The sequence below is a fragment of the Cavia porcellus genome, unplaced genomic scaffold (assembly GCF_034190915.1).
Source record: "Cavia porcellus strain 051 isolate PalLab524CR breed Dunkin Hartley unplaced genomic scaffold, mCavPor4.1 scaffold_37, whole genome shotgun sequence".
NCBI classification, from domain to species: Eukaryota; Metazoa; Chordata; class Mammalia; order Rodentia; family Caviidae; genus Cavia; species Cavia porcellus.
The window spans coordinates 10,435,005-10,450,402 of record NW_026947520.1 but is presented as its reverse complement, the minus strand read 5'-3'; the positions used below and the strand labels follow the sequence as shown (position 1 = coordinate 10,450,402).

The following is a 15,398-nucleotide window of genomic DNA, read 5'->3' as shown; positions in this document are numbered from 1 at the left end:
TTTGTTGCTTTTCCTTTACAAAAGAATTACACTCCATAAAGAATAAATTTTTCTAATATAGATTATATAAGTTTAAGGTGATTTTTAAAAAAGATTCTTCTACACTGGGAGACATTAAAAATTTAATGAGACTGTAAGTTTCCTTACTTGTAACAATAATAAACCAGTTATTTAGCACTTTCAGTGGGTTAGTCACTTGACTAGTATGATAATATAGTTTTTTTTCAGTTTTCTTTCACAATTTCTAATTCTTAACATAGTCTTGATTTTTCAGTACATCTTTAGAGTGATAAAAGTGAATGACAGTCTTCCATAATAATTCTGGGGAACAGTAGGTCTTAAAAGGCAAAATCTCTCTGACCCTTTCCTGCCCCTTCTACCTCTCCAAGGCAGGCTATAGAAAATAATTTCTCTTCCCAAGATGCAATCACAGAAACTAAAAACATTCTCTAATCTTGGCCCTGTTTGTCTTGGACCTGGCCAGAACTTTTCACTCAATTACATGGTCTGACAGTAGACAGTAAGGCTTTTAATTCAGAAGGGACCAAGTGCTACACCCCAGTGGCCCAGAGGGATCTGACAAGCTCAGCTCAGCCAGAGAAGGAGCCATGCCCCAAGTCCCTGTCACCACTGGGGAAGGGAGGAGGGCATCTGTGAACAAATGCCAGGTGCCTCTGTGCATCTCTGCCCCTCTAGGAACCCCGGATTGGAAGAACCCAGCTGCCTAGTCCAAAGGTAGCAATGTAGGAATGGGCTAATGGAAGCACATGGTATGCAGCATTGGGCTAATTTAGAGAAACACAAGAAAATGTCAAGATGAAGGAACAAAACACAATCTCAGACCTCTAGCTCACACAGAACAAGTTCAGGAGACAAAGACATAGTACACATAAGAAGTCATACACCTGAAACTTCTGAAAAGATAACAACTGAAGAAGTAATTTTGTTCTTGAACTATTTGGTTAATTCTCCATGCCTATGTCTGGTAGTCTGGACAGCTATTTTGAAGATAACAAGAGGCATTATGGTAGCCCTTGTTAATTTCCTCTTAGCTTCTGTTTTGAAGTCCTGCATTGCTTTTATTGTTTTGTTTTGCTTGACTTTATTATGCCTGACGGTATGGGCAGCTATTTTGAAGGTATACTATAGTAGCCATTGTTGATTTCCTATTATCTTGTTTTGAAGTCTGGAATTGCTTTGTTTTGTTTTGATTGGCTCTATTCTGTTTTGTTTGGTTATATTCTCTTTAAAATAAAATTTTAAAAATTAAAAAGAATTCAGAAGGGACCCTGCCTCATATCTAGGAGGAAGGATATGCTGAATACATAGGCCAAGAAGAATCCATACAGGCAGGCCTTGCTGAATGTCCTGTCTGTTAATGTTAGATCACAGCCTTTCTAGTTAATCACATTTCTATGCAATTGCCCATGCTTCAGCCATGATTAATGAACTCTCCATAAAATCTTAAAGGACAGGGCTCAGAGTGCTTCTGGACAGCTAAACACATGGTGGGGGAAAGATGGCACAGAAGCCAGCAGAAAGCAGGGAAGTTTTACTGCTCTTCAACCCAATGTATATATTTTTCATCTGTATTCTTTGTTCTTGTATAAAACCTGGCAAATGTAAGCAGTCCTCTCAGTTTTGTGTATCTCATGAGCAAGTCAATAAAACTTAAGGACAGTCTAGGAACCTAGACTTACACTTGAGCAATCAGAAGTACATGGTAAAAGTACTTGTAGTAGGTTTCTAAGCCAATAGTATGGAATGAGCCTTTAATGTTTGGGATCTGACTATCTCCAAGCACAGTGCACTGGAATGGAAACTAAACTGGAGGACAGTCACCTATGGAAATGACTGCCTATTTGCTGGTGGGGAGAAATCTTCATGTTTTAGAGTCCTGGAAAAATTTGTTGTGAGCAAACTGTAGGAAAAACAGAGGTTGTTTTTCCTTAAATATTCTCAAAACTAGGAGTTTTTTTTATTAGTATAGGTTTGTGACACATGGTAAACACAGTCACCATCAGAATGGTAGACACACGTATCTTGATCCTTTTTCCTTTCTCGGCCCTTCCCCAGCCTCCCATCTTCCCTTTATCCCCAGTTTGCTGTTCCTTTTCTACAAACTTTATCTCTCTGTTTCCACCTATCTTTTAATTTGTTCTTTATTTATACTTTGGATTTCTCACGTAAGAGAAACCATGTGATATTTTAACGTTGGGAGTCTGATTTATTTCACTTAGCATTGTATCTCAAGATATATTCATTTTTCTTCAAATGAGAACTAGGAATTCCATTATTTTGGTCCTTAAAATAATTTATTATGTGTAAGAAGTAGCACTATTAAAGTGGGAGTCTTTATAGCATTAATGATATGTGTTCTTGATCACTTTAATTAAAATATGTCAATTTTGTTGTTCTTTTTAAAGAATCAGCTTTTGGTTTCTTTAATATTCTTTCTTGCTTTTCAGTTTTCTTGATTTCTGCCTTATCATTATTTCTTCTACTTATTTTTCTAGCCTCTTACAGTGAATCATCAATCCTGACTTAAAATCATTTTTTTCTTAACACTTTTAAAAGCTGTAAGTTCACTTTTAAGCACCTCCCACCTGAATGCCACAAATTTTGATGTTTTGCATTTTCATTTATGCTTCCCAAATGACATTCTAACTGTTATGATTTTATTGCTGGCTCATTAAATTACCAGAAGTTTGGGGTTTTCTAGATATCTTATTAATAATTTCTAATTGAATTCTACTCTGTTGAGAAAATGTGCTTTGATTTTTGGAAACTTTATTGAGATATAATTTGTATGCCATAAACTCACTCACTTTAACTTACCTAAGTTTAGGATATCTCTTGTTTTAAAGCGCTGCCTCAGAACAATCTCTTGTATCTGTTGGCAGTTAACCTCCATTCTCCACCCTTCAAATCTCATGCAATTAACAATGTACTATTTCTATAGATTTACCTTCTTTGAACATTTCATGTCACTGAACTTCATAGAATATTTGGTCTTTTTATCTGATTTCTTTCACATAGTGTATTTTTTATGTTCATTGATTTTATTTTAGCACCTACCAGCATTATTTTTTTACTGCTGACATATCCATTTTGTGTATATGCTGTTTTATTTTCCAGTTGATAGAAATTTGTATTGTTTGTAGTTTTTTACAAATGCTGGCATGAAAACTTGTGCAGAATACCTTTATTTCTCTTGGCAAGATATCAAGATCCTGCTGTATCAAACTTTTGCCTTTTTTTTTTTTTTTTTTTTTTTTTTTGGTACCAGCGACAGAACTCACAACCTCATGCTTTCCAGGTAGGTGCTTAGGTCACTGAGCTAAATTCTTGGCCCTACTTTTGCCTTTGTTTTAAAGACACTGCCAAATCATAATCTGAAGTGGTTTTACCGTTTTTCATTCTCATCAGCAATGTATGAGGGTTCTCATTTTCACCACTAGTTATTATTCCAGGACTCTGGAGGTATGGCCATTTTTATTTTTTTAAAAGGAAGCAGGTTTATTATGGCTGACAACTTATAGGAGTTTCAGTCCAGAGTTAGCTGGCTCCAGGCGGGTGGCATGGCAGGGAGGAATCACAGAGGAGAAGTAACAGTTCATGGCAGGCAGGCTGGAGACAGAAGCAGCAAGCGGTAAGCAGCAAGTCTGCTTTCTTTCTTTTCCTTTATCCAGGTTAACAGTCTTTTGGGTGACGCCACTCAGAACTATGTTAATTCCAACTAGTGGGCTGATTCGGGTTAGGGTTAGGGTCATGGCAATTTTAGTGGACATGAAATGTTATATCATTATGTTGGGGCTGCTTCTTATGTGCTGTTTAGTCATTCCCATAACTTTTTGCTGAAGCTTATGCCCACTTTTTATTTAGACTGCCTGTCTTCTCACTGAATTGCATAAATTGTTTGTACAGAGTGCATACAAGGTCTTTAGCAGATATGCATATCACTTCCCCAGGACATAGCTTGCCTTTTCATCATCTTATTGGTAGTTTGGAGCATACAATTTTGAAAATGTCTAATTTACCAATTCTTTCTTTTATAGACTGTGTTTTTAGTACTCTAATATTAAGGTTAGGGTATTTGTGCCCCCCACTCACACCAAGAAAAGGTTCGTGTGATTGAACTCTTGGTGGTCGGAATAGCAGTACAGTCCTAAGAAAGGCGGGGCCTAGTTAAGAGGCCCTTAGGCCAATGGGGCATGGTCTTGCAAGGTGGTTCACAGGCAATCTCCTGAATTCTCCAAGAGAGTGGTTATTACAGAAGAAGCCTGACCCCACTTAGCTGTCTGCTTCTGACTCTGAGATGTACTCAATCGCACACTGCAGCTTCTACCACTGTGAGCAATGCCATGAGGTTATGCAGCCAAGTGGCTTTCTCTGAGCCTGGGCTATGCTGTTTGAACTTTCAGCTTTCAGAACCCTGAGTTAAATAAGCTTCTTTCTATTCATATGTAGCCTGTATTAGTTATTTCAATGGTTAATACGTAAGAATTCTTACCTTATGGTCTTGAAATTTTTCTCCTAAGACTTTCATAGTTTTAGTTCTTATATTTAGGCATCTGATCCTTTTCAGTTAATTTCTGTATGTAAGGTGAATGCTTAAGTTTGCCTATTTGCATGTGGATATCTAATCATCCCAGCACAATTTCTTTAAAAAAAAAAAAACAACCAAACTGTCATTTCCCTGATATGACTGCCTGCTTGCAAGGCAGGTGCTTATGCTCCCGAGCTAAATCCCCAGCCCCTTATTTTCTGAAACTTAAATAATCATAAATATAATGGTTAATTTCTGAACTTTCAATTTTATTTAAGAATCTCTTTGTGTCACTGTCTTGAAAGCTTTCAATTTTTAAAACTAGGGAGTAGTGGTCTTTATTTTTAAAATTCCTTATGAATTTTAGAGTGAACTTGTCCACTTCTAAAACACTCTGCTGAAATTTTGACAGTGCACTGAATTTATGGATTAGTCTGGGAAGAGCTACATCTTCTTGCTTCTCTTTTTTTAGTACCAGAGTTTGAACCCAGAACTTTGCATTGAGTTACACTGGTTCCTTTTAACAGAATTTTATATGGTAGAGACAGCATCTTGCTAAGGTGCTAGGCTGGGCTCAAGCTTACTGTCCTTAGACTCCTATCATGCCCAGCTAAGCAATATACCTTAATATTGACTCATCTCCATAAAAATGGAGCATTTATCCATTTATTTAAACCTCCTCTAAATTTCCTCAGCAATGTTTAATAATTCTCAGAATGCTCCTTTATCTTGATCCTTTTCAATTCATTGAGCCTTAACAGCTACAGAGTTTGGATTATTGTATCATATGCACTTAAATGCATATTCTGCAGTCAGTGAATGTACGTTTTAAAAAATGCAAATACATTATATTACTAATTGTCACTAATTCAGATCTATGTCTTGACTCATTTTGTTAGCTGTTTCCCAGGTCATAAGAGATCTTAAACTATCTCTTTAAATTCTGTCAAAATTTGTGGCATTGTTTTTGATAATTGTATCTGTCTGGTGAACTGTCTCTTACTATTATGTTGTTCTTTGTCTCTAGTAAAATGTATTCTGATGTTTATTCTTGCTGATATTAAAATTACCACCTAATGCTTATGTTACTTGCAAGGTATAGTTTTTGTCTTCCACTCTTTCAACCTGTTTGTTTCATTAAAGTATGTATGGGGCAGGCAGCGTATGATAGGTTCTTCTTGTCAGTAACCTGTCTTTTAATTGAGGTGTTTAGATGACTACTATTTTTTATATGGACCAGATTAAAGACTATTCTATTTTCTCTTTCCTGTCCTCTTTATTTAAAAAATATTGACTTTTTGGCTATCTCTCTTTGTATTTTTAAAGTATGTATTTTAGGGATTATAATTCAAATACTAATTGTCCACGGTTTACTTACATTTAGTATTGTACTAGGATATACATAAGATCAGTGGGATAAGTCCTTTAACTACTGTAAAACATCAATATATATTAAAAACTGAATAAAAATTACTGAGTCTTTAAGTTCACAGACTCTGCTATTAACTCCATGCTGCTACTGAACCAATTCAATGAGTTTATTTTAGACACTATATTTCCAAGTTATAAAATTTTATCTTAATTTCTATTTTTTGCTGAGAATTATTTTTTTTTCATTTGTTCTGAATTTTTTTTTAATACTTCAGGAACCTAGTTATAATAGCTGACCAAAGTTTCTATCCCATAATCTTTGTCTTGGGGTTGTCTTACTCTTAAGAGATGGCTAAATCGAGGACTTCCAGAACATGGCAGGTAGATAACAGCAGCTACGGAGGCTCTCTGAGATAGCTAGCTTAGATTCCAGGAATGGTGTGGTGTGGGGAGTCCTAAGCAGAGGGAGATATACCCTGCCGCCCCAGGAACAAACTAAGCTGAGAGAAACCAACTGGAATGCAATCCCGGTGCTACGACTGAACAGCTAAAGTCTCAGTGCTGAAGCTGGAACCTGTGCCTCTGGAAACCGCAGCTTCAATTTCCTGCCACTGCTGCTGCATCTGAATCGGCACAGCAGGGATAGAGACGTGAAAGCTCTGAGAGTTGGAATTGGCAAACCAAATTGAGAGCAGAGCTGGTGAGAAGCCCCGCACTGACCTACAGTGAGTGAGAGGAATGGGGACCCTTCCATAGACTAGAAGGCTCCAACAGAGGACATTCTGGGACCAGGCAGACTAGCCAGAACAGGACGCTGCAGTGACTTCAGTCACATATTCCCCTCTCAAGTGGGATTGGTGAAGCGTGCTTGACATAGGTGACGCTGTGGACTAAGACCCAGTAGGCTAGCCCAAACCAGGTCCCTGCACCTGGTAGTGCACCCTAATGCAGTGAAGCCTTCAGCAGGTTGACTGACCTGGTGGGGCGGGCCCAGCATTGGCTGCCCAGGTCTGTGTCTCCCTAGTACACTGCAGTGGGCAGGAACACCTAGCTGGCATGATTCAAACAAACTGGAATCAACAAAGAAAGAAACTGGGCCTCCTATATACGCTTCCATGGAAGGAACAAAAAGTATGGGAAGAGGGAGCAACAAGAAAGGGTCCTCAGTTTTCAATTTTGAGAACACTGACACAGGAAAGGTAAATGCAAAGAAGAATGAGGACAGAAAACATGCAATATCAGGCATGGCACCAACAGACATAAAGTGATATCTCTGGGACCTCACAGACAAGTTCCAAAGTGAAGTATTTAACCAAGTAAAGCAAGATATAAGTAGAATGTTAAAGAAATGCTAAGCATCTCCCAAGAAAAAGCAGATGGTGGAATGGAAGAACAGAAAAAAAGGGAACAAATGTTTGATGGAGAAAATAGAGAAAACATAGAATACATGAAGCAGGTTCAGAGCGATTACCTGGAAACTAAAAACTCTATTGAAAGCTGGCATAACAGCTTGAAAGAAACTAAGGATAGATTACCTGAACTGGAGGACAGATTTGTAATGTGGGAGCATGAAAGGAAAAACTTCTTAAAAATAACAAGGAAACAAGCAGTAACAATACAAAGGCTAGAATATAAGAGGATCTATAACTTAAGAATTAAGAATGTACAGGAAGAAGCAGGGATACAAACAAATGAACTGCAAAGGCTATTCACAGAAATAATCAAGGAGAACTTCCCTAATATGGGAAAAGGTAAAGATACTCAGATCTACGAGGCATACAGGACCCCAGCCACCTACAACCCAAACAGAACTACACCCAGGCATATAATAATCAAAATTTCAGAAATCCAATATAAGAACAGAATATTAAAAGCTGTCAGAGACAAGAAACAGATCACTTACAAGGGAATACCCATCAGAATCATAGCAGACTTCTCTGCACAAACCATCAAATCACAAAGAGCGTGGGGGGAAATAATTCAAGCTTTGAAAGACAATAACCTCCAGCTAAGATGATATATCCTGCACAACTGTCCCTAGAAATTAATGGAGAAACAAGGTGTTTCCAGGATAAAGAGGAACTAGGGGAATTTGCAACCACCAATTCAACTCTATAGAGAATACTGGAGGACATTCTAAAAGAGAAAAATACCAAGATTCCAGAAACAGTGGCAGAGAGGCCACAATAAATGGAGCAGAAAGCAAAATGAAGAAGACCAACTGACAACTAATGACAGAAAAAGAGCTCAACAGAAATGAGGCAGAGAAGGTTGGATGGTATGAACAGCTATTCTGGAGAAAACAAGACATCATAATAGCTAGTGCCAATTTAATATCATCTTGTTAAGTCCCATCAAGCTTTTGTTCTTCTGTCTCCATCGGTCTTAACATGTTGTATTTTATTGGATTTTATTATATGTAATAATATAAAAAACTTTTATAGACAAGGAGATAATACAGAAACCATGTTCATTTTCTGTTAGTTGGTTCTAACTACCTTGTAATACTGTCATTCTCTTGAATAGTTTTACATTGTCTTGATATGTTTGATGCTACAGTATACGAAGTTATACTCAAAAAGATTTCAAGGAAAGAGACACTATGGTAACTACTTTTATGTCGGGATATCTTGTGGTAAAACACTATTTTGCTTAAATGGTTATGTTCTGACCTATGCTGTTTTGTTGTTATGTCCTCTTTTATCTCAATCTCCTTTTTTATTATTTTTTAATTTTTATCTTTTTAATTAAGAGAGAAAATAAAAAATAGCAGGATATATTATAGTAACCCACTGTGATTTCCTATTAATTTGATTTGAAACCCTGTATTGCTCTCACCATCTTGTTTTGACTCATTTTACTCTATTCAGTTTTGCTTGATAGTACCAAGTTTGAGAGTATAGGCAACAACTGCGAAGGCAATAATATTCACTATGATGCCCATTCTGGTGTGACTATTATCTTCTTTTGAAGTCCTATAATGTCTCCAATGTTTTGGTTTTATTGGTTTTGTTCTTTACTGTTTTGTTCAATTTTATTATAACTGATGATATAGGCAATTCTTTTTAAGATAGCAAGAGGCATTATGGTAACCACTGTTGATCACCTTGTATTCTGTTTTTACATTATGTACTGTGTCCATCCTTTTGATTTGACTGACTCTGTTTTGCTATGTCACATTTGGTTTTATTCTCTTAAAAAAGTAATAAGAACTGTGGGAGTAATAAAACCCAAAATGTGTAATTGTCATTGTAAAAAAGAGAGGAAAAGACAGTGCTCTAAAGGATATAACTGCATGTGTATTTAAGTGTATAAGATAGATAACCATATTACTGAGTTTTTGTTAGATCATTGAACAGAACTGTTTGCAGTCTCACTGTCTACTCTATATGCTTTAATTGTGTAACTTGAACAACTATTTATGACAAGATGTAATCTATTAACTAGTGATTTCCTACTGTTTATTTTTCTTTGAAATTCTGTATAACTTGTCCCTCTTTTTGGTTTTTTTCTTTTTCTCCTTAAGTAAAATTTTAAAAAAAGATTAAAAAAAAAAAAGAACTGGCTAAATCTTTGTTCGGGTTTGCTTTTTGTACTTTGTTGGCTCAGAGATTGAACATAAGGATATTACATATGCTCTGCGGGTGTTCTATTGTTGAGCTATATCTCAAGACCTTTCTGGTTCTTTGTATCAAATAACTTTCAATTTTATATTAGACATTGTAAATGTCAGCTTGAGTAGAATGAGTACTATTACAATACTTTGGAGAATGCTGATGTTTCTGTTTTAGCAGACACACTAAAAATCAGACAGAATGGTTTTTTATGTTTTGTGTTCCACTGGCACCATTTAATTGCTCACATTAGCTCTGCAGTATTTTGTGTGCTGGTTTGCATCTATCCCATACATGTATAACTCAAGAGTTAAGCTGAGACTTGTGTGGGATTTTCTTCAAATTCTTCAACCTAAATAAGCTCTTTTTCTTTATTTCTCTGAGCAGAAAATACCACTCTTTCTTGAAATTTTTGATGATAGAGCTGCTATGGAAAACTGTGACTACTCCTGGGGCAAAGAGGCAAGAGAAAAGAAACTAGGAAACTCACCTCTTGGTGGGTACTGCTCCACAATCTGCCATAGCACTTATGAGCTATAATGGCTCAATTATTATTGTACTAAAACTCAGAATTCTCACTGTAGATTTTGAAAAATATTTTTGCTGGGTATGATAAAATAGGTGGGGGGTTATTTTGTTGGGCACTTTATGTCTTTGTGACATCACACTTTCTGTTTAGGTTCTTACCATTTTTTGAAGATAATTTATCTCTTTTGTCTAGATCCTTTTAATACTTTTGCTTTGTATTTCATCTTTATTTTAATATTAGGGGATTAAATATGGTCTTCTTTGTATTCTGCTTGACATTTGTATACTTTCTTAAATATGTGAGTTGATATCTTTAATCACTTTTGGAAAATTCTTGGTAATTAGCTTTATAAATGTTTGTTAAATTCACTAAGAGAAATTAGGGAAACAGTACCTTTCACAATAGCATCTAAAAAATGAAATATCTTGGAATAAATCTAACAAAGAAAATAAAAGACCTCTACATTGAAAACTACAATACTCTGAAAAAGAAGACTGAAGAGGATATCAGAAAATTGAAAGATATCCTTTGTTCTTGGGTAGGAAGAACCAATATAGTGAAAGTGGCCATACTTCCAAAGCTGTTATACAGATTTAATGCAATTTTGATCAAAATTCCAATAACTTATCTCACAGAATTAGAGAAACCAATCCTAAAATTTATCTGGAACCAGAAGAAACCTCAAATAGCAAAGGCAATTATGGGCTACAAAGGCATGACAGGGACATCACAATCCCTGACCTGAAATTATACTATAAAGCTACTGTGGTAAGAACAGCAAAAAAATAGATCTGAAGATCAGTAGAACAGATCAGAAGGTACAGAAACAACTCCAGACACACTCAGTCATCTTATCTTTGACAAAGGTACCAAACACATTCACTGGAAGAAGGACAGCCTCTTTAATAAATGGTACTGGAAAAACTGGCTCTGCACATGCCAAAGATTAAAATTGGATTCATATCTTTCACCATGCATTAACTAAATTTGAAATGGATCAAAGATCTAAATATTAAAACAGAAGCATTAAATCTTTTTTTCAGAAACATTAAATCTGCTGCAAGATGGACTAGATAAAACTCTTAAAGACACTGGTGTAGGTGAAGACTTTATCAATAAAACCCTGATTGCACAAGAAAACATCTGAGATGTCATCTTTTAAAAAGCTTTTGCACAGGGCTGGGGATTTAGCTCAGAGGCATAAGCGCCTGCCTGGCAGGAGCAAGGTCGTGAGTTCAATCCCCTAGTACTGCCAAAAAAAAAAAAAAAAAGAGAAAAAGCTTTGGCACAGTAAAAGAAACCACTAACAGAGTGAGCATAATTAACCATGCTTTCTGGCTGTTCCTCAGACAAAGCATTACTATTGACAACATAAAAGAGCTAAAAAAAAAAAAAATTCAGACCTCTCAAATTTGAAGACCCAATCCAAAAATGGGCATCTGAGGTTAATACATACTTGTCAGATGAAATACAAATTTCAAATATTAAATAAATTTTTGCAAAAATGTTGAACATCACTGGTCATTCTAGAGATGCATATTAAAACAACATTGACATCCCACCTTACTCTGGAAAGAATGGCTATTATCAAGAAATCAACAAATAACAAATGCTGTGGCTGTGGGGAAAAAGGATTCCTTTTTCACATTGGTGGCAGTATAGACTGGTGCAACCACTGTGGAAATCAGTGTGAAAATTCCTCAAAAAACTAGGATTGCAGGTCCCATTTAGCCCAGTGATTCCCCTTCTGAGTATTTTCCTAGAAGAATTAAAAACATCATACTACAGTCAGCAGCACAATTTGTAATAGCTAGATCTTGGAAACAACCCAAATGCCCATCAACCAAGGAATAGATAAAAAAGATGTGGTCTTTTTATCCCTAGCCACAAAGAAGGATAAACCAGAGAATTTTATAGGTAAATGGATGCAACTCAAGACCATACTCATAGTGAAATAAACCAGATGCATATGGGTAAACACTGTGTTTGTCTCCTAAGTATGAGTAGCTCAAGGAGTAAATAAGATCCAAAATGTGCAATAGATATTGTAAAATAGGAAAAAGCTTCGAAAGGAAGAGAAACTGGGATGGGGAATGGATTAAAGGGAAAAGCAAAATAAATAAGTAAAAATACATATATGATAGTTAAGATAGTCATACTACTAATTTCTGGGCTGGGGATTTAGCTCAGTTGCATAAGCAACGGCCTTGTAAGTGTGAGGTCATGAGTTTGATCCCTGGTAACAAAAAACAAAACAAAACCCAAAATGTTTGTTACTAATTTCTCTTAATTCATTGCAAAGAAATGTTTACTTTTATTCTCTTGAATGGTACCAGGAATTGAGTTCAGGATCTTGAGCTGGCCACACAGGTGCTTGGGTTGCTGAGCTATTATCTCCAGTCTCATATTCCTGTGTTTTATCTGCAGTTAAATCTAACTACTGCATTCACTTTTCAGTTCTATAATTTACATTTAATTCTTTTTAACAGATTCTAATTAGTGAAACGCTCATCTTTGCAGTTATTTTTAATATATTATTCCTTATTGTCTTAAATATATAAGTACTTTAAAGTTTCTGGATAGTTCAAGTGTCTGGATCACCTGAGTTCAGTTTCTATTGTCTGTTTTTCTTTTGTTTTCCAGTCATGATCTTGTCTCTTGGCACAGCTATTTTTAACTGAAGGGCAAATGCTGATATGAAAAAATCATAAGGACTTTAGACGCTCTGTTCCTTTAGAAAGGGTACACTCTCTTCTCTGCTAGATGAAAGAGGACTATTTTTAACTATCCACCGACTGGAGTTAAACAAATGTAGGTTGCAGTTTTGGTCAGGACCTATAGTTTGCCAGTGCTCGTAAGGTAGAGCTCAGCAGGGTGGAGGACAGGGTATGTTCACCAAAGTTCTTGCTGCCCTGAGTAGATCATGAACACTACTAGGAGATTAATGAGAACTATCTTTCAGAGCTTTGTGCTTATCTGTTTCAAGAAGTATCAGTATGAGGAAAATGTCAAATGCCTTCTGGAAAAAGTGAGTGTAGAACTTTATCTTACCCTGTAATTTTCTCTAGAATCCTGCACCTCTCTGCTTTTTAGTTGCTTTAGCAGCTGTCTGATGACTGTAAACTGGCACTTTCTATACTTCATCTAGAGTTTTGGTCTTGTGAAGTATGAAGGTCTATCAACTACTTCAGCCTAACCAGAAAGAGAAATCATATGCCTGGCTGGTAATTTCTGAAGGCATACTGTACACTGTCTAAAGAAAAGTACACTGTGAAGGAAATTCTGAAACTTGATCATTAAACTTTTACATTACGTGAACTGTTCCCCCAGGTAGAAATCACTGTTTTTCAAACAGAACTATAAATACAGTTTAAATGAATTTTCCTTCTTATAAAGTCATCAATTCAGTTTAAATTCTGTTGCTTACAAACCTTACACATCTCATGTATCCTTTTTATAAAGCTATGTTTAAGGAGAATGGTTAAAACAAATATCTTTGCAAGTAGAGACTTTCTATGGTGATAGAGGATATATGAACACAAACGGAGCAAAGACTAACAAAACTTACCTTGGATGATGCGGCATATGTGGTGAATCTTGAGTACCACTTGCTTGCTTTCTCTGCAACTCCTTTTCCAGCAGTGAACATACTATGCCTTAGAACATCTAGTTTTGGTACTAGTAGTGTATCTAAGTTAAATGAAGGTGATGGATGGGTTAACGTGTCTTGAGATCCTTCCCTAAATGGGCAAGTAGGTGAGAAAGCTGGAGAAGACCACAGTCTATCCCTTGTTTTCTCCTCGCTTTTTGTGTAACTTTTAGATTTGGTAAGTCTCATGGGCCTTGGAGAATTAGGAGGCAGACTAGATCTTCTGCTTGCCTTGACCAGTGTTGGGCTTTTTTTATTGGTCGATTTATCATCACACGCCCGTTGTAAATCAATGCTTGGTGTACGACTTGACAAAGGACTGCTCATGTTATTCATATACATCTCAATTTCTTCAGCTAAATCACGCCTAGCAGATGGTGTTGAAATGCTTTTGCTGTCATCTTCATCGTCCTCCTCCTCTTCTTTTTGCTGCTGTGCAGTCTCAGCAACCAAGAGAGAAAGGGGGTCAAATCCTGTTACAACATCAGTTTTTTCAGAAGGTTTTACTGAAAAGCTGCTGTTCACCCGTTGAATCCTCCTGGGATTTTGTGTAGCAACATATCCCACTTTTGATCTGTCTGCTTCATTGTCTAAATCTTCTAAGTCAAAAATAACAGCAGAGTCCATTTTATCTGCCAAACAACTAGGACCATCAAAAGGTGTATCATCATCACTGGATTCCTTTTCTAGACTATTCCTTTTTGATCTTAAAGATGGCTTTCCAATATCAAGACTATTTGGTCTTGTACTATTTGAGATAACATTTGAAAGAATTTTTGCATCGGCTCCTAATTTTTCAACTATATCTCCAGGGTTTGCTTCCTGATTAATTCTGTTCAACATAAATCCCATCAATACACCTCCACTGAGGTTACGGTTTCTATTTCCCCAGGTTATTTGCTGCTGCAAATTAGGTTCATTGTCACTTTTATGTCTTTTCCTGAAGCATCTACTTTGAATGTTACCCGTTTCATTCATATCCTCAACAGTTGACATTAAGAGCTGCTTTGGTAGGCTTTCTGAAAAATGAGAAAGGTACTTTTAGCCATAAAAATATAATATGCAAATGTAAGTTATCTTAAGTATTTAAAATTCTACTAATGAAAATGATCTTACAATGTATTCACTGCCTTCCTGTTACCTGACATATACTATGTTAAGCACTTATACTATCTACTGCAGACATTTCAACATTCTTATTTGTTAAGAAAAAGTACTCAGATTTAAGTTACCCAGTCCTTAGATAATAGAACTGTGATTCGAATCCAGATTTGCTTAAACGTTTTGTTCCTAAACACTAAGATGTACTTCTTCTAATACATGCCTCTAGTTCTAGCTACTTAGGAGGCTAAGGTTTGAGGATCACAAGTTCAAGGCCAGCCTGGTCAACTTGGTGAGATTCTGTCTCAAAAATATAAAGCCAGGGAGCTGAGGGATATAGCTCAGAGCTCTTGCCTAACATGTGCATAGCCTTGACTTTAATCCCTCGACTCACACACATGAAGAGAGATTTACATTTAATAATAATATATGCACATTAATTCCACTAAATGGATTAAATAACCATAGCCATACAACTGTGGTGCTATATGAGCTTGAGACTCTGAGTCTTCTGCTTCTTAAGATGAAAAACAAGCCCCCAAAATCATCAAATCAAACATAACAGATAGCAGCTACATTGATTCT

General features: G+C 36.3%; 1 protein-coding gene across 11 annotated transcripts in view; it reads right to left on the bottom strand.

Annotated features, from left to right (window-relative positions):
* The window catches only part of Dennd4a (DENN domain containing 4A), a 133,643-nt gene that overhangs the window by 19,028 nt on the left and 99,217 nt on the right, over window positions 1-15,398 (bottom strand). For all 11 annotated transcript variants that reach the window (XM_013145453.3, XM_013145457.3, XM_013145456.3 and 8 more), the window contains one exon: window positions 13,632-14,731. In XM_013145453.3, the coding sequence (XP_013000907.1) occupies window positions 13,632-14,731 (1,100 nt within the window). The remainder of the gene's footprint in view (window positions 1-13,631; window positions 14,732-15,398) is intronic.